We start from the raw sequence: 24,728 nt of genomic DNA, 5'->3' as shown, positions 1-24,728 counted from the left end.
CTCTAAATTAAGTAAACTTTTCATTGAATTAATCACAAAAATATACAATATGCATTTAAATAGTTAATAATCATTTTTGGTTTTGCTTTTAGGGAGAGAATATCTTTCTCCTTCCAAAGATAAGTGATTGGAGTAGTTTATGCTATTCATGTCCCACATATAACAACGTACAAATATTTCCTTAAAAGTAATAAGTAAAGATGAAAATAAAAATTTTACGAATTTTAAATATTTAAAAATAAAAAGAATACGATAGATGCATGAAATTCATGGAAAATTTGTCTTTTTCAGGGCAGAGAGCAGAAGCACCCAAAGGTAGCAAATAATTGTAGATATGACTTTGACACTTATTTCATGATCTATTTATTTACATTATTCATGATAATTTACAGGGTGGCGTAAAAAGGCCTCAGGAAATGGGGGTACATTTATTTTGATATATTTTACACAGGGCTAAGCCCTTATGAGGCAATATTGATATATGTTCCAAATGATTTATTTTCTTGTGTAATTAATTTTTGTATTTGATTATTTTTAGTATGGTTACTCCCTCTCTGGCCCTCAGGTAACAGCACAATTATGAACATTTGTCATGTTTTATACTCTACAATATATGTGTTAAAGAACTTCAAAACATATACAAGTATTATAAGTGTATTTGATTGCATAAGTCCCTATATCGAATGATCTTTTCTTTATTTGCCAGCCTTATCTGAAGCTCATCTATAACCCAACTGCAACTGTAGGTTAAATATATTATACACTACACACTAAACCACACTGTTTTTAACTACTTTATTTGATATTCTAATACTAAAGTCAAATTAAGCAATAGGCTAACCCATCCTAATGCATATTTCTTTCCAACAGCAAAAAATCTCATTTGAGTATGGCATTACAATGCTTGTAAGTAACTTAGAGTAACACTTTATGAAAGATCCAGCCAGAATACATGAAGTCATTTTTTCACTTCAATATCTTTTTACATATTTATCTTTATAAAATTATATATTAATATTTATTTATTTACCAATGTACCTCTTATCTTTACAGCTCCCCTCATTCATGAAGGTTAGTTTTAGTGGGTTTTTGTGATTTTGACTGTGATTTTAAATGATCTGGTAAAGACTTTTACACTTTACACTCATGTTTTCCTTGTTTTTTACAATCTTGTTTTTGTCTCTGTCTCAACAGGCGGAGTCTGAAAATAATTAAGGGTCACACAAAGCTGGCAGTGAACTCTATAATCGAAACAAAGTGGTAAGACAGAATGCCAATGCGATTTATCAACTTTTAGGTCATACTGTAATTTCACTTTGGCATATACTACTGTTTTATTCTTTCCACAGGTGATTGAATATCAGTATTGCACTAAAATGTATAGATATTAGATAAAAGTATACATGTATTAATTCTTATTAACAAAGTAACCTACAGTGCCTGCTTCTCCGCTTTATGTACTTAAGAATCTGTTCATTAAAATGTCAGCATTAACACTGTGACTTTTATCATGTGTTTCATTTCACTTCATTTATTTTAATCAGATCTGTAAAGCAATGCTCTTGTTAAGGTTAAATTGGAGTGAAATAAGAGTATCTGAGAATAACAAATGGAAAGCAATTGAGCATATTTATTTATTGAATAATGTTTGCATTGATGATATTATTGAACTATTTGTGCAAGTGAACAAAATATATCCTTGGAAAGGTCTCCTTGACAGGATATCTGCAAAAACTAACAAAAAATAATAATAAATATAAGAGAAACTAATTATCAAAATATACATTTATTAAAAACACCTGATGTTTTTACCTTGTTAACAATCATCTGAGAAACTATGGCCCAAACACTGAAAAGCCAGGATGCACCTGCATTGAGACAGGATGAATAGATTAATAAAAATATTTTTTGCTCGTTTTTAATCAAATATGATTGATTCAAGCAACTACACAGCAGTTTTGTATACACCACAATACAAGTAATAAAAAGGTAGTTGAATTACCTCTACAGGACCAGGACCAGGTCGATCACCACGGTAATCAGGTGCAGCAGTTACACTTGGGTCAACAGCTTTTTCTTTATTCTTAAATATTGAATAGAAATAGCCTTAAAGCGTGCCACTGATAAACTACATCATTCATTTAAGAAAACTGAATCTCAGGCAGAATAGTTTAGCATGTTTTGTAGCCGCATGATGCTGTATTGATTCATTGAAAAGCGTCATTTAATTAAACCACCACTTTAACTCATGTACATTTATTATTATAACAATATAAGATTCACATTATAATCTAACCAAGATTGTGAAGATGAGAAAATCAGATCTGAGGCTACCTGGATTGGTTGTGTTGGTTGTTTAGTACCCTGGTCTTGAATATATGGCCCAGTGTTCTGGATGGGTGGCTGCCATACTGGAGTGTTTCTCAAAGGATATAGATTAGTCAAGAAGTATGGAAAGCCCTTAAAACAAAAAAGAGCTTTAGGAACACCTGATTCTTTTCTTATTCAGAAGAGCAGATCATAATTTTACAATTATCATATTGCAATGACCTGGGCGGGGTTCTGTGCTGGTATAGCGCCATTTGGGCCGAGGCGAGATACCGGCTGATCCTGCTGCAATGGGATCAGCTGAGCTGGATTCAGCTGGTTTATTTGAGGAGGTAAAAAGGGACCAGGCACTAAAGGGTTAAAGTTCAGCACTTGTGGCGGCTGCTGTTGGAACAGGAAGGGAGGGAGAAATGGTGTACCCTAAAGAGAAAGCAAATTACAGATTCAAATTGAGCAATGAACTCGGTAGGTTGTACACTCAAAAAAATATTTAACCCCAAAAGTTAAAACTTATGTATTTCAATTGCATGTCAATTTTCCATCCAATTTATTCACATAAATCTAATGTAAATGTTAACATTTTGGTTTAAGCTACACCATCACGTTCAGTTGATCTGAATGAATTAAATAAATTTTATGTAAATGAATGAACTGGGTTTTAAGACTGTGTGATAAATAAACTTTATTCTTTTCAAATAACTTATTGCTATTGCTTTATATAACTCTTGTTTCTGTTAATTCTGTTAAATAAATGGGCAAAACATGTTTACTTATTACTGTATGCATTTATTGTGTTGCAATTGCTCAACAAGTCAAAGGTAACATCCACTCTGAGCAAGTAATAAAGGTACTTAACAAATTGAGGCAACCGTTTAAAATAAAACACATTCTTTAGGACAGGTTACTTTCCTTTTCATTTATATATAACTGTACATAACATATCTTGCCATAATTTTGGCAAGACAAGTTTAAACATTTAGGGCAAAAAATGAGTTTCCTACTGGCTCAATAGCACAAGAGCTAACAAATTTTGTGTCAAGAGTATCAGAGCTACAAGGTGCATTATTGTTATCAGTTTGTATAACAAATCCAAAAGTTCACAAGTTTTCAAATGTACTTACAGTTGTTGGAAAAATCCAAGCAATTCAAAAATGCAATTTTCACTCAAAATTTTGGTTTTAAGAGCTTAAACTTTTGAGGGCAGTTTGTTGTCATCCAAATTCATCAGTACCTTCTAGAAGAATTCAAATATGAATGAGGCTCTGAGGATAGCTTAAGTTGAGAGCCTAGATCAGTCCAAACAAGATCACTAATCCAAAGGAAAGATTTTCAAGCGTTGAAGCAGCATCACACCCTCTATCACTACTCCAACATCCCCTAGTTTCTCCTCAGCACCAGCACCTTCTACGGATCACAAAGCCCCATAGTCTCAGAAATTCGTCTCTCAGCTTCTTCAGGGTTGCAGTCCTAAAGCCAGAAGAAAAAAACAACATTAACCCGGTTCAGTTTAACAGAAATATTAGACACATACAGCTTAGAAATGAGTTTATATCTATATATAAAGAACATATACAAACCATGAATTCTTTCACAAGTGTTGTGATGTCCTCATTGAGATACACACACAGACTCTTTATGACACAGTCTCGTTCGAGGTGTATGTCATCACGCTAGAAAATAATAAAACAATATTAAATAAAAAAGATTATAGTGCAATAATTGTAATTAGTTCTGAATAGAAACAAAATACATTTTACCACACCTTGTCAGCAATTGCCATTATGCGTGATATATTCTGTCCAGAAGCACCTCCTTTGCTTTTGAAAACCTTATGTAGGTTTACCGCGTATCCATCCAGATGCCCCAAGAACTTGGTCAGGAGTCGCACTGTTGTTATCCGCATGAATTCAGCATTTATCTTATAGGAAAAAAGGCACTTCAGTTATAGAGCGATATACAGATGCAATTAAAGTATTTACATGGCCACATACTGCGATTAAAAACTGCATATGCCACCCATTTTAATACAACTACTTACTGTGATTATAACTTAATGGCATTATTTTTATCGAAGTATTGTGCTTAGTGTTTAGTAAAGTATAATCACAATTGACAAAATCCCATTGAGAGTGCAGGTAAACATGGTCAATGATACAAATGAGGTCTCTGCAATAAAGACGACATATTCTATTTCTTGTACTCAGCATTGAAAGAATGCATGTTTCACCTCATGGATTTGTTTAAATGCAAAATCCTATACAAGTTTGCATGTAAACAACTCATATCCTTAAAATAAAAAGCAACACTAAAAAATACAAACCTTAACTTAGTGATTGTCCTAAACGTAATCAAAACATGCTGGAATAATGACACTGTTGGGGTCCCTGCAATAGTAAAGACAACATACAGTTAGATTTCTTGTACTCAGCATTAAAAATAATGCATGTTTCCCTTCATGGAGTTGTTTAAACGTAAAATCCTATACACATGTCCATGTAAACAACTCGTATCCTTAAAAAGCAACAGCAACAAAAACACACACAAACCTTAAGTGAGTGATTGTCCCAAACGTAGTCAAAATATGCTGGAATAATGACACCAATGGGTTCTCTGCAATAGTAAAAACGGCATATTAGATTCCTTGTACTCACCATTAAAAAGAATGCATGTTTCACTTCATGAAGTCGTGGATTCGACACTTTACAAGTTTAAACGCAAAATCCTAAACACTTTTGCATGCAAATAACGCGAATGCGCTCAATAATGTCCTTGTAGAACATTTCTGAATATGTGCAAATGATATTTCTGAAAAAGTACGTCGAGAGACAAAGCTCAATGACGGCGTTAACCGTTGATGCGCAGAACCATTATAGTATGACATCAAGTCCCGCGAGACAGTTGTAAGAGCACAGCTCTCAAATCGCTCTCGCGGTACTTTGATGTCATTAAGGATCAGTTAAACGAATAGATTTGTTTCAACGAGATATCCTATAAACTTTCAAATGTAACTTATTTTACTCTCATATACGATCGATTTTGTGTGTTTCGTGTGTGCAACGTTTTGGCATAATGGCAATAAACATCGAGATGATGAAGCTGTAATTTTCAGTAAGGTTTTTTTGTATTTTTTTTAATAATACATGCTTAACGTTACCCGCCTAGATAAATAGATAATAAACACAGCCAATCGAGAGTACCTCGTTTAAAAAAAAAAAACGAAATCCGGAAATATTAAGTTAATTCGTGCATTCCGGGCAAGTTCAGATTTTAGTTAGAACAAGTTTTGATTAAATTATTACAAGTTGATAATGAATTTAAATCATTTATAGATATAAAAAACATCTTACCTTCTATGAATAATTCAAATATATTCCTTGCTGCTGAATCAGAATTGCGCCGTCGTCCATTTGCCTCCTTGGCGCCACCGGAAGTTTAGGTAATCAAGCGCATGCGCAACACCTGGCATTGCACCTTATGGTATCCAATTAAGTATGGTTTATGTAATTTGATCAGATTGCTCTTAAATACATCACATTCATGTTGTGTACGAGTAATTCAGACAGATAACATTTATTTTACATTTTTTCAAATATATTTAATTTGGATTGTTTGCTTAATATCAATTACTGACAAGAATCATTTTTTTGAGTGTACTTAAAATCACAACATTAAGGTACGCACTTGACACAATTGCAATGCTTTGCATTATCCCTTAGATTTCTTTGTCATTACTTGAATTACCTGTGCTTGAATTACCTGTCCTTGACCCAAACCAATACCTGCCAAAGTGAGACCATTGAGTCCATTGAAACGCAAAATCTATTAAAAACAGGTGAATAAGTGTGGCTTTAATAAAAGCTTGAGCATCAAAAACTGAAAATGTTATATAGTTTCATTTAAGAACTATAAAGGTCAAACTTTCCAATAAGAACTAACAATGACCAATATAGTTGCTCCACCTTTATTCATCTCTGTTAATGTTAGTTAATGCCAATACTGTGCATGTTAGTTCATTGTGCATTAAGTAATGATTATAATAATGGATTAAAGGTGAGATTAACACAAACAAAGATTAATAAATGCTGTATAACTATTGTTAGTTTGTGCATTAACTAATATTCATAAAATCCAACTTTATTCTAAAGTGTTACCACAGTATAGAAAGATACCTCATTACTGTTGCTTGCAATAATTCCAATTTGTGGCTGGTAGATCTGAGAAATGCAAACACAATTTTGTTAATACAAGTACAAACGTAAAGCATAAAACAGCAAAGTATGATTTATTGATTTATTCAGATGTACACTTACAGGAACACAAGAGCAAATGCTGAGGAGACACACAAAGCAAAGGAAGGCCTGAAACTTGAAAATCATCTTGATAAGCTATGAATAAAAAAATCAGGTGAGCAAAAAATAAAATGTGTTTTAAAAACACAATCTTTACAAATTGCTAAGCAGATGAAAGTATGGTCGAGCACAAGTGCAAACTAATATTGTCTTATCTTCTTTGCTTTTAAAAGGCATGAGACTTGCCCATTTATAATGTATGGTTGACTGTAGTTACTGTATGTCATGTCTTTTAAATTACCTCTAGACATACAGTACGTCATTATGGTCAAAGATTTTAAAACCTGAGCTGCTGTGTGTGTGTATTTGATGACATATTTTGGGGAGTGGTTTTCTAGTCTCGACATTGACTTTATTTTAATAGATATAATAGTTAGGTTTTGTTTTTAAACAAAGTCATTGGTGGCAGATCACCAATAACTTACATCACTACTAAGTCATATAAGATATGCTGTGAATTAGCATTTTTTTTTGCTTATTTACTGTTTTGCACATAAAATCCTAAGACACAATGTCAAATAATGTAAAGCCTTTTGTGAAAATATAACCTTGATATCATTAATACTGACTGAGAAATGCCAAGTCAAAAATTGAAATCATAGTAAAATTAATGCTTGAAACAGACATTGATTATATTATCAGACTTAAGCCTGGATTTCACAGTATAATATACAGTATATAAAGCTAAAATCTTCATTTAATCATATTTTTTCTATTCATATTAAATGTATAAAACTATTTGAATGCATAAAAACAAATAATATTTAAACATTATATGTAGTGCTGGGCAAAAATTAATCGCATACAAAATAAAAGTTATTTTTGCATAATATATGTGTGTGTACTGTGTCTAATTATTATGTATATTTAACCACACACACATTCATATATTCATTTCAGAATTTTTTTATTTATATATCGATTTTTTACATTTATATTTAATATAGAATATATAAAAATATAAATAAATATATATAAACATGTAAATGTTTCTTAAATACATACATGAATGTGTGTGTGTTTATTTATACATAATAATTACACACAGCACACACTCATATATTATGCCAAAAATCACTTTTATTTTGTATGCGATTAATCGCGATTAATCTTTGCCCAGCATATGTTGTTATTATATTTGAAATAAGTCAGTAATGACAAGAGAGTTATATTTGTTGTATTTCTGAGCCACAGCTGAGCTTGATCACAGACTAATGATCTGTCTGAGTGAAGAAACATCTGTTCTGTGATGTAAAAAGACAAATTATGGTTTGAATGAGAATGGAAAAACAAGGTAAACCGATTGAATCATTCTCCTTAAAGTAACACTGATAACACATAGCCAAGACCATTCAGTAATTACATGTTTTAAAGGGCAATAATTCCAGACAGAGGATTTAGGGTGAAGACTTTATGTGTGCCAGTAGATGGCAATATAATCTTACAATATAGAGCCAATAAAAGACGAATGCCTGTAATGTTATTACATCTTCCTCACAATAACACAATTTACATCTACATCTCATTAGAGCAATAGAAGACTTTTTAATCTTCTATAAAACCAGGCAAATATTGCCCACAGCATGCCAGTCTTTATTATGACACATATTTGGTGTTTTTGTGAGGTTTTCTGTCATAATGCCTTTGGTGGCGACACAAATCCTTCTGAAACCACGGTAAATTTGAGTTTTTGGAGCTTTGCAGCATAAGCTGTTTGCTTTATGGGATACACAGAAAGGTCTGACTGAGTAGCCTAAGTAACTACATCATATATATCCACCAACATGTGTTGGTTACATTTGAAAGAATATTATAGAACAAAGAATTAGGTTGAAATTAACTGTATGTATTTACCTGGTGTGTGGTGTGCAATGCAATAAGCAAATTTGTTTTTCAGGCAAAATGAAATTATGTTGTACAGGTGGATCATTTTCCACAATGTCAGACAATACACTCTTAGAAAGGATGTGTTCATTTTTTACACATCTTTTTGTGTTTAGCTTTTAACACATTATGTGTAATTTTAACACATTATGTGTCATTTTGTGTTAAAATAAAACATGAGTTGAGTTATAAGTAACACAAAATGTGTTGTTTCAATAATAACATAGACATAATTTTGGGACAATGCATTTAAGGTGTTGTCCCAGAATCAACAATAATGTGTTGTTTTTATTAACATATCTGTTCTAAGAGTGTATGTACTCTAGCTGTCACTGGGGCTGTATACACTTTCAAAAAGTACAACTTTGCACCTAAAGAGTTCATATTAGTACTTTAACTATCTTAAAAAGACATTCTTTGTACCAAATGTATACATATGATATGTGTGTCTATATTATATACATATTGATGATGCATGACAGCTGAGGTTCAGATTGACCATTTTTTCTAACCGTGCATAAAAGCAAATAAACCTGTTGTGCATTTACATTTAGCTCTGCTATGACTCTAGAATATTTCGAACTAATTAATTTGGAAACTTTTCATGCATTTGTTATAATTCAATTGTTCATTGTCATTTCGTTTAGTAAAATATATTTTAATAAATAAAAAATAATTTCTGAATAATTTCTGTCACACTGTTCTTTTGTTACTCTTATTTTGAAATGTTATGGACTCTTGGCTTGTTTTAAAGGGGACATATTATGATAATCTGACTTTTTCCATGTTTAAGTGCTATATTGGCTCCCCAGTGCTTCTATCAACCTAGAAAATGTGAAAAAGATCAACCCAGTAACTTTTGGTAAGCCATTCTGCATGCAAAAAATAGGAAGTTGAAATTTGGCTCCCCTTGTGATGTCAGAAGGGGATAATACCACTCCTTAGTCTGCACTATCCAACCACGACACTGCCATTTAGTGCAGAGATCAGCTCATTTGCATTTTAAAGGACACACCCAAAAATGGCACATTTTTGCTCACACGTACAAAGTAGGAATGCATGCTATAATAAATTTCTTCACACATGTACTCTGTGGACACCAAAGATTTATTTTACATCTTAAAAAAGTCTTGTGAAGCCTTTAATTCGGATTTTACGTTATATTGAAATTGTTTCTTTAGTTATTGCTCATATATTTGCATGTATCAAGCCTTCTTTTCCTCAGTTCATTGTCAGTTCTTGGTTCAGCATAGCCCAAGTTTGCTTTGTGCTTGTCAAGCCATTATTTTGTTTTTAGATTCCTATTCATCATTAAACCCCTTTAATTTGATCCCAACCTCAACATATCTCCAAGACTTTGTAAATTGTAATGCCTATTTGTTGTACACTGTAAAAATGATTATTTTATGTTAAACAATTTCAACTTCTTTTTATAAGTTATGTCAACTTATTACAAGTCAAAACTTAAAATAAAAGATTGAATTGACTTGACCAAGCTGTTTAACCTTCATGCTGCATTTTGTACAGTGTAGAAATATACAGATTATAAGTTTGAGGTTGTGGTTTATGCATTATTCAGTCTGTATATACTAATCCAAAACCAGTAATTCATTTTATTAAGACAGAGATTCGTAATTTGGTACAGTATCTACATTTAATGGTTTTGAAAGTTTAATTGAAATGTTTCTTTGTTTTCTCCATTGCATCTTTATTACATACAACAAATATCAATTTTAAAGTATAAAGTGATTTAAGTGATACTTCACAGACTGTTTTGAGTTTATCATTTAAAATGTTTAATAGCACCTCATGAGTTACATATAAACGTGGCACATAACTTTCAAAAACATATTCAGGTGTGGACAAAAAAGTGACATTTATTTTACTATTCAAGTATTCTATATAAACATTCATTAGAAATGTTAGAAATGTTTAGAAAAAAACATTATACAATAATATTGACTTGAATGCATTAAGTTTAATAGGTTAATTGTTGTTATTATCTTAGCAGTTTTTCTGCTGAACAGAGATGTCTTGAAAGTACCTGCCAACAGAAACAACCAAATCATTACAATGGAAAATGACCATTTTCACCATTGAAAATTTTGTAATAAATCTTGGTAAATGTATGGATTTACATTAAGATTTATGCATTTTGCAGACGTCTCTACAGTGCATTACAAGGTATAAATTTTTATTAGGATGTATGTTTCAAACCCATGACCTAACGCAATGGTATAATACTGAGCTAACCATGGATGATGTTTAAAACACACCTTAGCTATTTAAACATGAACTTCGCTCAGATTTACCCAACAGTTGTTCCAGGCACAGTAGGGTTCACCTGAGCTGCCATCTGCAGTATACAAAAAAACAGAGTCAGAATTACACTAAAATGTGCATGTAATGGATTTCATTAAGATTAAAATTTACCTGGGTGTCTAAGACAGGAGCTCTTGTAGTGAATCGTCTGAAGAATGAACGCTGAGAAAAAGTAAAGAATGACCATTAGATCATTTTAAACTATATTGGAAGAACTTTGAGTTTCTTTAATTCAAAATCTACAAAAAAATACCTTAAATCTTATAGTCAGTGGCCCTTGTGGTGCAGCCTGAGTATTTCCAGAAGGACTCTGCCCAGCCTAAAAACATTGGGAAATGAGTCTCACACATATGCTACAGTAAAGTAATTTTACAAATGTAGCAAAATATATAAGTTTATTTTTACACCCACTTGCTGCTGAGGAGGAATTATGGCTGGTTGATTTTGGGGTCCTCCAATGTAGTACGGAAACCCCTGATTATCAGAACAAAGATTGTAAAGAGATCAGTAAAAAGTACATTTCAAATGACATTCAGTGATACATATGTTTTAAACTGCTACCCCATTAGAAGGAAAGTAAGGATAAGCAAACTGAGGTCCACCGTTGAGCGGGCCACCGACAGGAGATGGCTGAAACACATATGGGGGAAGCGCAGCCGCTGGCAAGATCTGTCAGGTACAAAATTAAGGCTTTATTTCAGTGGATACGCAAAGTGCTACAAACACACTGTAAAAAAATCAGTAGAAATTACAATGTTATTGCAGCTGGGTTGCCGGAAATTTACCGTAGATTTACGTTTATGTTATTTACTAGCAAGAGTTTGTTCAAAGTAAAATAAAAATATTATCTTTACAGAATAAAACTATACAATAACAGCCTCATGCAAAGCATTCTGGGAACCAGAAATCATCATCAACCTTTTTCTGTTTTTGCTTCAGATTTTGTTTTCCAGAATGTTTTGCTTGAAACTGTTTTTTTTTTTAGTTTCACTTTGTAAAGACAAAGACTTGTAAATGTTTAATGTTCATTTAACTTTGAACAAACTCTTGCCAGTAAATAACATAAATGTAAATCTACGGTAAATTACCGTCAACCCAGCTGCAATTTCTACGGAATTTTTTTACAGTGCACCAAACACAAATTTCTCAGTTCCTACCTGTGTAAATGGTGGCTGTCCTATTACTGCAGGACCACCAGCAAGCACAGGTGGATTCAGACCACCCACCGGAAGAGGGTTAACACCATTTACACCAGTAACCAGACCACCATTCGGACCATTGATCAGGCGTTGTTTCTAAAAACCAATATAGCTTAAAGCAACACTATAAATTAACTTGTGATGAAAAATAAATTGACAACGAATTATCTTACCTTGCATAAAGTGATCTAAATAAAAAAGAATCAAAGTTAGCAGCAGATCATGAACGGGTAAAATATTATAAAGTAACAGGTGACAGAGAATAAAATTATAACTTACATGAGCAATTGTTATCATAAACAAAAAGGTTATAACAAAAAGCTTCATTGTACAGTCTGAAAAATAGCATTAACAATATTTAGAATATTCAGTTAAGCATAAATGCAAAAAAGCATATTTGTACCTGGAGCCCACCTGCTTCTTTCTCCAGTTTTTAGACTAGTAATGATCTGCTCTGGGTCTCCAAAGCCCTTTATTGAGATGGATGATCTAGTTCAGCCAATTACAAGTCAGCACTAAACCAGCTTTGTTTATCAGTAGGGTATTAGGAAACATTAGTCGTGATAATTGTTATGTTTGTGTCATTAAAATATTTTAGGTGTACCACATGGATAACTTTGTCAATTTTAGGTCTATGACATCATCACATTCACAGTTAGCACATGTCATGACAGCACACCAATGCACTGAATGTCTTAACTAAATAAATGTACATTTTAAACATACACAGATGAGCCATAATATTATGACCACCAGCCTGATATCCTTTAGGGCCTCAAACAGCAGCTATGAGGTAAAGCGATGATTTGATAGGGTTGGCAACAGGTTTCCTGGGGTATCTGGTAGCATAAAGTCTTCAGCTGGTTCTCTAGTTCACGTATATTGCAGGGTGGAGGTAATGTAGCGCAAACCCATTTTTTCAAGTCTAACTATTCAATTAAGTTCACGTCAGGTGAATTTGGAAGCCAATGCATAAACAGAAATTCACAAACATGTTCCTCGAATCAATCCTTGATGATGATGGCATGGTGCATTACCTTGTTGGTAGTGGTTATCACTGGCAGCGAACACAGTTGCCATGAATAGGTGCATTTGATCCACAACAATTTTAAGATACCTGTTGATGATGGTGCAATTGTGATAATGTTGTTTAAAGTGTCCCAGTCCGTCAGTTCATCCACGCTCGACCATCAACGTGATTCGCAGGATTTATTAGCCGTTAGATAATCCCACTTTCCTCCGACCATCCACGGCTCAATCACAATTACACTGGGCCCATTTCAGGCATTGTTGGCAATGGTGTGATGTTAGCATGGGGACCAGATTGGGTCGTCGCTATGCAGAGTCATACTCGGCACAGCTTCTACGGTGGCACATGAACAACCTACAAGGCCGATAAATCGACAGATTTGCTATTCTGATACCAAGCACTACACTGACTGTCTGCTCTAGGATAGGGTGGTCATCAGTGGCGACCTGTGACTTCTTTTTCGAGGGTGCAAAGGTTGTGAAAACATGTATTTAGTCTGTCATTTCAAAATAGTTGTTCGGGGTGTCATGTGAACCTACACTCTTAAAGCAACACCAAAGAGTTTTTTTTACCTTAAAATAACGCTTCCAAAACAGTTTCAGTCGTTCATCCACTCTAAACAGGGTGAACAGCACTTTCACATTCGCTTTGCAGCCCTCTATTGGCCAAAACCGCACTAAAGAAGTTTCCAAACGTCGGGTAGTGGTCCTGTAGTCCGAGTGAATACTACAAAAACTTGCTTTACGGCAGACCTACAATCCAATCAGAGCCAGCTATGCCTCAGTATTTATGACAGTGGGTAATGGACAATTACGCTTCTAACCTGTAGGGGGAGCAAAGAGCCAAAACTCTTTGGTGTTGCTTTAAAATGAATGTGTTAAAATAACACATCTTGTGTCTAGTTAAGGACAACACACTTTGTTAATGTGCAGCACGTATCATGTCAAAATACGTGTCTGCTGCAGACACTTCGAAGGGATATATGATAAAAGAGACACTCGTGTTTGCCAGATACTCGCTTAATCTCACGCGTAATCAGAGTTTAGTGTTAAATTGGTGTCTTGGAGTATTTTGTGACATGAGCCTCTCTTTTATCATGAACTCTTTTGACGCGTGCGCAGCAAACACATATTTTGACATGATGCACATAGGTTCACATGAAGCACCAAATACATATTTTGACATGATGAGCCACACGCATAACACTCCGGACACATATTTTGAATTTGCGCCCCTCAAAAGAGAGGTCATCAGCCTACAAACATTAACAAACATTACATTTACATATTTGGCAGACATTTTAATTTGAAGCAAATTTACTGTATACTGGAATTGGAAAGTGGTTACTTATATTAGTCTTAGTTTAAGGAGCAGTGAATCAATGAATCCTTTTTAACTTGATATTTTGTTATATAAGAGGTCATCATACTTAAATGAACATCCTGCAAGTTTCATAACTGAAAACATCCCTGTTACTAAGGCCACGGTTTAGATTCTGATGCGCGCTTACTGTGTTGTATACAGTAACTTAGTCACGTGAAGTTTAAAGTTTATTTCTGCTTCACTATGCGTATTGTCACTTATGTGTATCATCTCTACACTCTAAAAAACAAACGGTGCTATATAGCACCAAAACAGTTGCTTTGGATCGTAACGATAGAAGAACCATTTTTAGTGCCATATAGCACCAGTGAAGAACCAGTGAAGCACCAGTGAAGCACCTGTGTAGAACCATATAGTGCTATGTAGAACCATATGTGGTGCTATATGGCCCCTATATGGTTCTACACTGGTGCTTCACTGGTGCTTCACTGGTGCTTCACTGGTTCTTCACCGGTGCTATATGGCACTAAAATGGTTCTTCTATCGTTACGATCCAAAGCAATTGTTTTGGTGCTATATAGCACCGTTTGTTTTTTTAGAGTGATAGCACCCAGAATCTTAGCTTGAACATATATGTGTTCGGCTGCTATTTTTTTTTTACACATTAAGGTTTTCAAAACAATTCCCCCCATGTAATGACAGGGAATTAAGCTAATCATAGCAGTGGGCGTTTACGTCCAGGTCTTCAATGCGGCCCTCCCATCAAAACGGAGCATTTCTCCAGAGAGCCTCAGAACCATGTAACAAAATTGCCTATTACTTATTGCTTTTGATGTTTTTGAATGTAAAAACTATGCGGACTTCATAAGTAAAACTCCGTAAAAAAAATGAAAACAAAAGATTCATTGCCCCTTTAAGATATTCTGTTAAAACTGATTTATTGAAGTAGCTGTGGTGCGTGGGTCTTTTGTGAAGTTAGACACTTTAGTAATACACAACATGAAATGTTTAAATTATTCTTTATTTTTGGAATAGTTGATTTAACATAGTATATAAGCTTTAAAAAGATCATAATTAAATGATATTTGATCACTGTTGCTGTATGTTCTTTTTGAATACAATATTTGACACAAACATTAAAACATGTCAAAACAAAAACTTAAGTGTTCGGTTCACATTCTAAGTATCAGTCTATAATAAAAAGATAAAAATGTGCAAAGCATTTGCAAAAGACAGAGCATGTAAAGCAGCCATATAAAAAAGGTACCATGGAAAAAAAACATTTCTTCCTTAGATAAGCTAGCATAATAAGTGTTCTGTCACAGTAACATTGGATTTAACCGTAGTATACGATTTCTCACACTGGCACACTTGTAGTACTTTAATCTAAATATAAAAAAATATAATGCTAAAAATATAGTATTTGTATAACCTTTACTTTATAAGAACAACACACATTTATCAACAATAGTGTAAATAGTGTTGGCCAGCAGGCAAATTTTCAACTGCAGTCCTACTAAGAAAACCACAGGATCATATTAGAGAAAATCACAAGCCTATAGGATCCTAAAGACTTTGAAGAAAAAAAAAGTTTTAGAGGGGACATTCCATGAAAAACTGACTTTTTCCATGTTTAAGTGCTATAAACAGGGGTGCAGCTAGCAATTTTGGACCCAAAGAGTAGGAGGTTGGCCCCCTACCATAACCATTTCACACCAAACATACAATCTAACCTAGCTATTCAAAATCTTTTCTGCAATTTAATAATGCTGACCTATTTCTTTTGCTATTGTTTTGACCACTATTATCAGTATAGAGACCTACAATGTCTTGCAGCTAAGATAATTTATCGTGCAAATGTAAGTTTAATTGAAAAATACAGTAGAGTAATCAAATATTCGGAGAAAATGCAACATTCTTTAAGATTAAAGATAATTCTAAGCATGCCTGTGAAAACCCAGCTGAAGTATGTATTTGTGGTTTACCATTTTCTACCTAAATAATGTAAAGAAGATTTTGTGAAAATATAAATGTAATGTCATGTCAGTGATTGAAATCATGGTGAAATTAATGCTTGAAATCAACCTGTCATGCTCTTTTTCTCACAAAAAGATTTGAGACTTCAGTCTGATTTTCACAGGCAGTCTTATTAACATACTGTTTACTTTGAGCTGTTACAGAAATAAAATTGTAACATTTAAAAATGGCAAACAACAACAGTGCCTTGTGTAAGTGTCTTAACTGATACCACAGTCCTTGGCTGGGCCCCCCAAAACCTGATGGGCCCTTAGAATAGTCCTAACCCCCCCCCACGGTGCCCCTGGCTATAATTGAGACCACAGTGATTCTACCAACCCAGAAAACACGAAAAATAGCAAACCTGTAACATTGTTTTACTAAGCCTCTCTCTGCAAGCATGTGAAAAAATAGGACATTCACATTTCATTCCCCGCGTAACGTAGAATGGGGATCTTTTTATAATAATACCGCCCCTTCCTGCACTAACCAACCACGACGCCGCCATTTAGTGCGAGAGACAGAGAGAAAGAATGACTGAAATCACAACGCATCTGTATTCCCTTAAACACATACAGTACAATCTTATAACTTTTAGTTTTAATTGTCTTTTGTAAAGGTTAAAGATGAGGATTATCTTAGTGCAAGAGAAAGAATTTGTTTCTCTAAATTTTAAAATAAATATGAGGATTAATGCACTGCACGAGACAGGGTGACATTCTACAATAAACCACTATGGGATTTTTTTTTTTAGCTAAAACTTCACATAAACACTTTGGGGATACCAGAGACTTATTTTACATCTTGTAAACAGGGGCTTGGAATGCCTCTTTTAAATTTCCCTGATGTCCTATGAAAAGTGCTTCCTTAAAGTATTCCAAGTAAACAAAACAATCCTATTCATTCTCAAGTCCGTCAAATGCTTCCTCCTGCTTCTCAGTAATAATCCCAATCTCAGGACAGGTCTCCTCTACAGGTGTGTGTGAGACATCAGGTTGCTCCGAAATACCTTGGCTGGTCTCTTCCTGTTGCTCCAAAATACCTTGACTGGTCTCTTCCTGTGATAATCCAATGTTTGCTGGTTCTCTCAGCGGCTCCAACTCCGACTGGCGAGCGTTAAAATACAAATGTATTTGCGGTTGATCTGACTTTCTAAGATATTGACACAGAAGAAAGAGGCCGACAATCACAACAATCACGAACACCGATATGATGACAACAGAGGTAATGTGATGCCTCTGTTCCACATCTGTAGACAACACAAATAGAAAAAAAACAGTAGTGAATGTCAAAGCTTAAGCTAAATGTTTTTACACTGAAGTACACAGATCTGTAATAAACAATTAATAAAGCATCAGATGGTTTAAAATTACCTTTCACAGTGACAGTGCAGACACTCATGATTTCACCCATGTTGTCCTTCACAGTAAATTTTCCATTATCAGAGGATGACAATTCCCTTAGCACAAGAGAGTCATTCATGACAGACACTCTGGGATTGTATTTAGGGTCACACATAGAGGTGCCCCCGTGCACCCTGCAGACTGGGATCTCAACTCCCTCAAAATCGGTGAATGTTACTTGCACGTTATCCAAGCTGAACAGATTGAGAGTCAGCTCACCACCCACCTTTTTCTCATAGCTGCATTTTTGAGCTGAAAAAGTTGAAGGTGAAATCAACATTTGTCTTTCTTTTGAAAGAATAACACAATAAGAATAATCATTCATGTACCTGTAACAGTGAGTTTGACAGCTCCTGGATGCCCCTGTTCGTCTGATTTGTGATAGCACAGGTATAAACCGCTATCTGATGGTGTGACCCTGGATATATTAAGAGAAAGATCCCCAGACTTGTAATGATTCAATGAAACGGAGGACCTCTCTTGGAAACCTGGACCATAGTGAACAATTCCATTTTTGACTTCTAAAATGATTTGGTCATCCCTTTTCCAGATGATGTTCACAGCTTTATCAGCAATCCGCTTCTCTGTACGTGCAAAGCAGTGTAGTGTCACATTGTCTTGGACTGAGGCGTTCACAGCACTGGGTACTAAATATTGGAAAGGCACAAAACATGGATCAGGTTACACCAAATTGAGGGTAAGCACATAATGTTGCCAAACAAATGTTCACACAAAAATTAACTAAAATGAGTTTGGTCATATGAGTAGGCTAAATTATGTTATCTACACAGTTATTAACGGATATGTGTTTGATGTGTATGTATATGATGCATTATATTGAACTAATAATGTGAGAACCTACCAAAAACTTCCAAGTGAACACTACAGAGAAACCCTGAACCACAGCGTGCCTCATACCAGCCTTGATCATTGAACAGAACAGGATGTATGGTGAGAGACATGTTGTCAGATGAGAGGCTTGCTCTTCCCTTAAAGTCATCTCCTTCTGTACAGTTATCCTGGAGACATTTTAAAACCTCCAGTTTATCACCGTTAGCTTCAAAAAATTTCCATAAGATTTCTTGATTGCATGTCGAGTTACAACTGAGAACTGCAGTGTCCCTGACATTCACAGCAACAGGGATTGAAATTCCAGCCCGAATAAGCTCTATCAGGGAAAAAGGCATTGCATTCAAATGTAGTTTTAGATAAATGTACTCACTGTTAAACAAATGATCTGGTGTGGTTTACCGTACAGGGATCAACTTAAGCCAGGACTAGGCCTTAGTTAAATTAGCATATTTAAGTCATTTTTAAAAGCATAATTTATAAATAAACACTACTGGTGTGCATCTTAAGTCACAACACTTGCATCATTATATATTAAGATATGTCAGAGCAAGTTGTTTTCGATTAAGACAACACTAACATTTAAGTTAGTCTGGGACTAGGCTTAAGCCCTGTCTGGGAAACCGCACCATAGAGTTTAAAACTGGGCTTGTTGATCACATCATAGACATATAAATTCAAAATAAACAGATCTCACCTAGTAATATAAAAAAGACTCCTAATGGTCTCCAAAGGGTGCCAGAGGACATCGTTGTTGGTTAAATGGTCGCTGAAATTGGAGTATTCATTAGAGCACAATTAAAAAGAGCACTTTTTGTTTGTTTGTTTATTGATTTACTTGGTATGTTTTATTTTATTGTTTATAAAGATATTTTTCCCAAATAGGAAAAATATTGAAGTGATGGACTGTATATTTCAGTGTTTTTCACCCAGTTTTACCCAGAATACTGCATTTTAACAATATGTTATTATGTAAAATAATAAACACATAAAAATTATGAATCATTTTAAAATCTTAATAATACTACAAGAGTTGAATTCTTAATATCCATATAAACATTAGAATAAGGCAGCACAGTTTCTAGATTTTTTTTATAAAACTATGTAATATTTTTATATCTAATATACTTTACATACATATTTATTACATTAATGCTACTCTTCTTTGTCATATGAATGGATGGATGGTTCAAACATGTATTTTAAATGATTAAGGATCAATAAATAAATACTGATGGGAGAAACATAAAAAAATATATTTTGAGAAATGATGGAAAACACCCAGTTGACAGTACCCTTTTAATTCCATCATATGTTTTATTCCTACTATGGAAGTCAATGATCACTATCTGCTGTGTTTACCATCATTTCTCAAAACATCTTATTTTGTGTTCATCAGAAAAAAGAAAATCATACAGGTTTAGAACAACATGAGGATGAGTAAATGATGACAGAATTTAAAGAATTTGAACTATCCCTTTAAATCCATGTTAGTAATGAACGTGCTTGCAGCGGGAGCATATCACTTAACCAGAAACAACTTATTGTTTCTTTCTGATAGGTAGTATGCATTAATAGGTGTGTACGACTTCATGAGGCGCTGCAAGAAACGACAAGTGGATGACATCAGAGTAACGCGAGAGCGATTTGAAAGCAGCCTCCTCCGCAAGATTTCTCGCGGTACCAAAGAGTATAGAAGCACAAGAGGGGAAACTCTCATTCGTTTTTGGCAACAGTCACTAGGTGGCGCTTCATTAGTGCGGCCGCCATTTTGGAATGAAAATTCTCACAGCCAATTCATTCTCAGCCAAATCAGAAGCGCAATAGTAAGTTTCTTCAATTAAAATTTTGTTCACTTGCTACACCTACATGAAATGCTGTATTGTCTTGTATGTATGTGTTGTGTTGTTGTTATCAGTTGTGGAACCCAATCAAAATAGATACACATTTGAGGTAGTTTTTTCTTGCTTTATTATGTAATTCTATTTTATGCTACTTTACACATTTACTACTATTATTAGTTACCAACTCCACTAGGTATGAAATATATTTTGTACATATGAATCCCCTGGATCCCGCTACAAACATTATAATCTTATAGAACAAGATGCATTGTTCTGTCTGTTATCCTATAATTGCCACTTTTGGACAGTGGCTGTGGTTTTTTTTACTTAATCCATTTCGAGCAATTCAGATGTATATGTGTATGTATATGGAGCCAAAATATTATGTGTGGATGAGTTTATGTCAGTATGTTTGTATGTAAAATTAGCCTATATAAAAGTGGAAGACTTGTCTAAATATCTGAAAATAAGCAGTAAAAAGGGATTAATGATCACTGGTCTGATTGTATGTTATTCTGTGTTATCATCATTCAATTTGAATTTGATCTTTTAATGTACAAAGTAGCAGATATTGCCATTACTTCTAGTTGACTCCCGAGTCGCTTTCATTCCAAAATGGCATATCGTGGGGCTGCTGCTGGGCGCTGGTGTTGCAATGGAACGTTCTATTGAGTTTCCCCTCTTGTGCTTCTATACTCTTTGGCGGTACTCTGATGTCAGTTCTTGCAGCGCTGCGTAAAGTTGAGCACACTTAAAAAACTCAAAGCAGCTGAACTCTACAGAACTGCCCTGCGTATGCCTGCACTTCGTTCATTAATTGTATATAGCAGGACAATTTATCTCTTACCTTTCAGCGTGAGAAATACAAGGTGTGTCTTACGGTTAATGTTGGTTAGCAGAAGTCTGTCGAGCTCATTGATTCAGTTCAGTCAGTCTGCTATTTAATTCCAAGCGTTACTCCTGATCGGAAGTTTAATATTTTACTTGTACGTACCCTTAAACTTAAAGCTTAATTGTGCACTAATTGTGACTTAAATTACGTACCTCTTTACTTCCGAAATACGCTCAATTGTAACTACGCAGATTGATGTGTGTCGCCCTTTTTGTTTACGTTTCTTCGTATTTGTTTGTGGCGGGTAGGACCAACGCTAAGGTGCATTATCGCCACCTATTGTGATGGAATGTGAACCAGAGTGGTGTGCCCACAAAAAAACTAGATTCTCTGAATCAATCCTGCACTGTAAAAATACGCAGCATTTGTGTATTTTATGTTACCTTAACTAAAATATGAAGTTTTAACTTGATTTTATAAGTTATGTCAACTTTTCACAAGCCAAAACTTATAATAGTACGTTGAATTGACCTGCAAACCAAATTCTTTTATCTTATTCTTTTAAAAAACCTGAAGTGCAGAAACTGGAGTAGCACCATAGCTCCCAGATAACGCTTTCCCGATCCTAACTTGAATAAATCTATATCTAATACCATTTTAAATCCAAACCTGTTCCTCCTATATAGTTTGATCATAGCTTTCTTTATTTCCATTTCTTTTAGCATCCGATTGTACTATTATTTTCCTCTTTTTTCTCTCAAGACTTCCAGGGAAAGCTTCTTTTGTTAACTCCCTTCCTCTCTTTCCCTCCTCAGTTAGATGATTTGAACTATGAATTCCTAAAGTGCTTTTATTATCATTTCTGCCTTTTCTTCAACAAGCACTGCTGTCTTTCCCCCCAATTTCAGACTTGGATATTTCCTATCCCTCCTAATCATGTCCCAAATTTTCCCCACCACAGGTGAAGTTCTACCAGTATTATTACTAAAATTCTGCCAGCTTTGGCTTTTTGCATTACATATAACTTTTCTAACTTTTGCTTGCATCTGTTTACACTTAATTAAGTTCTTAAAATTGTGAGTTCTTCTTAATATTCTCAGAGCTTTATTTCTTTCTTTAATTACTCTACTACATCCATCTGTCCACCAAGGAACCACTTAAGCCTTCATTTTCCTTTACTTTTAGGAATTGTTTCATTAGCAGCTTCAATTAATATTGCTTTAATTTATTTTCAATCTCCTTTATATCTTCATTTAAATCTATATTATCAATTTCTTTTGCATATATACAACTAAATTCTCCCCACCTTACCTTATCAAATATCCACATAGCCTACCGGTTTCTCTTTGTTGATTAGCCTACTTACTATTCTACAAAAAAAACTATACAGTGAACACTCAAAGATATATCATATACTACATCCCACTCACATTTTCCTGTTAAGTAAGTTATTTGACACCAAAGTTAAACCCAAAATCGACATTTTTGTCCTATATGAACATTGTTCCTCTACCATCATTCAAACAAATCATGTCCCTTTACTCTAATATTTCTTCAATCACTTCACCATTTACATCTGTTTTCGTTCCTCCCAGTCGGAACTTGACTTCCGGTTTCTGTTTGTTTAATGCTCTGACTAAAATTAATTCTGGAACAAATACCTTGTCAAAAAAAAAAAAAAAAAAAAAAAAAAACAGGGGCCTGTACCATGAAAATGGTTAAACAAACTCAGAGTTACAGGATTAGTTTCAAGTTGACAAAACAAGCCAACGAGACCAGGCCTTGTCATGGTACCCAAAACCCAGGATTTGCACAAACTAATTCTAAACTTACCTGGCTAAACAACTAAACCAGCTTCATGGTATAGGCCACAGTGGAGACACGGTGATCATTAATCATAATAGTGAACGGAGGTTTGGCAGCCGGTTTGTTGTTAACATTGTATACATTATATTACACATTTTACACAGCAACGTTAGCTCAGTGTCGTTTTATATGCTTTTGCCATGAAATATGAAGTTATTCTACTTGTTGTTTATTTTGCTTGTTATCACAAATAAACTACTCTAAAAGGACTTTGTTGTTATTGATTCTTAGCAGACTTTATCCGAAGTTATGAGTGTTCCACAAAAGCAATTGTTTATGTTACTGCTGAAACCGTCTTGTACTACGTGCATAAAAATCCCCACACATCAATCACATCAACAAACAGACGAGACACAAGAAAAAAGACAAAGTAAAAATAACAGAAAACAGGAAAATTATTAAATATTGAATACATGGTATTATAGAATGTCAGATAATACTCATTTTTTTTTAAATACTGTAAATGACGGGGTGAGAAACCTGTTAGCCTACTAACATTATAAGCTTCACATTTACATTTTATCTTTGAAGTTCACAAATAACTCAAAATATGAAATTCATAATCATATGATAGTGCAACAGTGTTACAGCTAAAAATAAAAGACAACTTAAAATGTCAGTGATTGAGATTATTCAAATGTAAAGTAGAAAGTTTACTGATATGGTATCTCTATTATTTATTTTATTATATGATCATTTTTCATTTTGTCTTTTGTCCTGGCCTTCATATGCACCAGTGAAACAGCCACCAACATTCCCAGTAAGCCAAAACTCAGCACTGCTGCAAATACTTGATAATGTGGAGAATGTCCAACAAAACCTGCGGACAAACCTGGTTTTCAGTTAATCAAGTTGACAACAGACTCATAAAGTCATTTTATGCTTATATTTAATAAATGTAAATAGCATTAGTTACAAAATAGTTCATAGGGTTTCAAGCACTACATTTTTTAAAGGCTGCTTTAGTAAGCCCACCAGGCATTGTTTTCGTGCTTGTGTGTGTGAAATACAGAAGAGCACAAAAACATTTTTACTTTTTCCTTCCACGAGGTTAAATGACTGTTCTTCCTCATTGCCCTGTATTGCTGAAAAGAACACAAATGTACCATAAAAATTAAACTACTACTAAGTAATAATTTTCAAATTCATTCTAATAATTCTATATTTCTTAAGAAAATAAATGTCCACACTTACTGTATAATTTCAGCCCTTCGTCAAAATTCATCTGTTTTCCATTTACAGTCACACAATAGTATGTGGCAAGATCATTAGTGGAGACATTAAAAATTCTCAGTCCTATAATCCGACTATCCTTAATACCTTCAAAATGAGTCGGCTCTAAATTCCAGACAACAGATAGTTCTCCATTATGTTTTAAGTTTGTGACCATCAGGGGGATTGGCTGCCCTTCAACACTTATCTTTAGCCAGTGGATTTCATTGTAGAAAGAGTTGTTACACATTATTGTCACCACGTCTCCAAG

At 34.3% G+C, this 24,728-nt stretch overlaps 3 protein-coding genes and 2 long non-coding RNA genes across 11 annotated transcripts; 1 reads left to right on the top strand and 4 right to left on the bottom strand.

Moving 5' to 3' along the window:
• The first annotated feature begins 289 nt into the window (after positions 1-289).
• On the top strand, positions 290-1,545 carry LOC135746831 (uncharacterized). Its single transcript, XR_010531635.1, has 8 exons — positions 290-315; positions 393-422; positions 539-565; positions 707-742; positions 871-906; positions 1,054-1,071; positions 1,195-1,260; positions 1,350-1,545. It is a non-coding gene; the product is annotated as an uncharacterized lncRNA (long non-coding RNA).
• Positions 1,546-1,835: 290 nt separating this feature from the next.
• odam (odontogenic, ameloblast associated) lies at positions 1,836-6,704 on the bottom strand. The gene is made up of 7 exons (XM_065295930.2): positions 6,639-6,704; positions 6,498-6,542; positions 6,085-6,147; positions 2,551-2,748; positions 2,335-2,460; positions 2,003-2,083; positions 1,836-1,868 (listed from the first exon to the last, which is right to left on the bottom strand). The coding sequence occupies exons 1-7, from the start codon at positions 6,702-6,704 to the stop codon at positions 1,836-1,838; spliced, it is 612 nt and encodes a 203-aa protein (XP_065152002.2).
• Positions 2,833-5,957, bottom strand: LOC135760331 (uncharacterized). Of its 6 annotated transcripts, XR_012336610.1 has the most exons (5): positions 4,875-5,957; positions 4,649-4,712; positions 4,091-4,246; positions 3,906-3,998; positions 2,833-3,795 (listed from the first exon to the last, which is right to left on the bottom strand). It is a non-coding gene; the product is annotated as an uncharacterized lncRNA (long non-coding RNA). The 6 variants fall into 6 exon arrangements; XR_012336607.1 differs by having other exon boundaries at positions 4,649-5,957; XR_012336606.1 differs by having other exon boundaries at positions 4,091-4,712.
• A 4,142-nt stretch (positions 6,705-10,846) lies between the features above and the next one.
• On the bottom strand, positions 10,847-13,162 carry scpp9 (secretory calcium-binding phosphoprotein 9). Its single transcript, XM_065265341.2, has 9 exons — positions 13,120-13,162; positions 12,362-12,417; positions 12,256-12,270; positions 12,041-12,178; positions 11,445-11,552; positions 11,295-11,357; positions 11,137-11,202; positions 10,995-11,045; positions 10,847-10,917 (listed from the first exon to the last, which is right to left on the bottom strand). The coding sequence occupies exons 1-9, from the start codon at positions 13,160-13,162 to the stop codon at positions 10,870-10,872; spliced, it is 588 nt and encodes a 195-aa protein (XP_065121413.2). The 3' UTR covers positions 10,847-10,869.
• A 2,275-nt stretch (positions 13,163-15,437) lies between these two features.
• Positions 15,438-21,660, bottom strand: LOC135746773 (uncharacterized). 2 transcript variants are annotated; one of them, XM_065265467.2, is made up of 6 exons: positions 21,592-21,660; positions 19,401-19,472; positions 18,717-19,022; positions 18,184-18,501; positions 17,825-18,106; positions 15,438-17,700 (listed from the first exon to the last, which is right to left on the bottom strand). In XM_065265467.2, exons 2-6 carry the CDS (start codon positions 19,450-19,452, stop codon positions 17,348-17,350), a joined length of 1,311 nt encoding a protein of 436 aa, XP_065121539.1. In that variant the 5' UTR covers positions 19,453-19,472; positions 21,592-21,660; the 3' UTR covers positions 15,438-17,347. The 2 variants fall into 2 exon arrangements, with proteins under 2 accessions (XP_065121539.1, XP_065121541.1); XM_065265469.2 differs by lacking the exon at positions 21,592-21,660 and adding an exon at positions 21,395-21,562.
• Between the last annotated feature and the right edge of the window lie 3,068 nt (positions 21,661-24,728).

The sequence above is a fragment of the Paramisgurnus dabryanus genome, chromosome 4 (genome assembly GCF_030506205.2).
Source record: "Paramisgurnus dabryanus chromosome 4, PD_genome_1.1, whole genome shotgun sequence".
In the NCBI taxonomy this organism is placed as follows: domain Eukaryota; kingdom Metazoa; phylum Chordata; class Actinopteri; order Cypriniformes; family Cobitidae; genus Paramisgurnus; species Paramisgurnus dabryanus.
Note: the sequence above shows the minus strand (reverse complement) of the source record. Positions and strands in the feature narration are given on the sequence as shown.

What these genes read in the sequence shown, in the direction of transcription:
- LOC135746773 (XM_065265467.2), bottom strand. Translation starts at nt 19,452, where the DNA reads ATGTCCTCTGGCACCCTTTGGAGACCATTAGGAGTCTTTTTTATATTA. An exon ending in AGTCTTTTTTATATTACTAG is followed by an intron (nt 19,023 to 19,400) that starts GTGAGATCTGTT and finishes TTTCCCTGATAG; the next exon opens with AGCTTATTCGGGCTGGAATT. An exon ending in CTGCACTGTCACTGTGAAAG is followed by an intron (nt 17,701 to 17,824) that starts GTAATTTTAAAC and finishes TGTTGTCTACAG; the next exon opens with ATGTGGAACAGAGGCATCAC.
- odam (XM_065295930.2), bottom strand. Translation starts at nt 6,704, where the DNA reads ATGATTTTCAAGTTTCAGGCCTTCCTTTGCTTTGTGTGTCTCCTCAGC. An exon ending in TTGGTTTGGGTCAAGGACAG is followed by an intron (nt 2,749 to 6,084) that starts GTAATTCAAGCA and finishes CTTTCTCTTTAG; the next exon opens with GGTACACCATTTCTCCCTCC. An exon ending in CAGCACAGAACCCCGCCCAG is followed by an intron (nt 2,461 to 2,550) that starts GTCATTGCAATA and finishes TTTTGTTTTAAG; the next exon opens with GGCTTTCCATACTTCTTGAC.
- scpp9 (XM_065265341.2), bottom strand. Translation starts at nt 13,162, where the DNA reads ATGGCAACTGTGTTCGCTGCCAGTGATAACCACTACCAACAAG. An exon ending in TAATTCCTCCTCAGCAGCAA is followed by an intron (nt 11,203 to 11,294) that starts GTGGGTGTAAAA and finishes CAATGTTTTTAG; the next exon opens with GCTGGGCAGAGTCCTTCTGG. An exon ending in CTCCTGTCTTAGACACCCAG is followed by an intron (nt 10,918 to 10,994) that starts GTAAATTTTAAT and finishes TGTATACTGCAG; the next exon opens with ATGGCAGCTCAGGTGAACCC.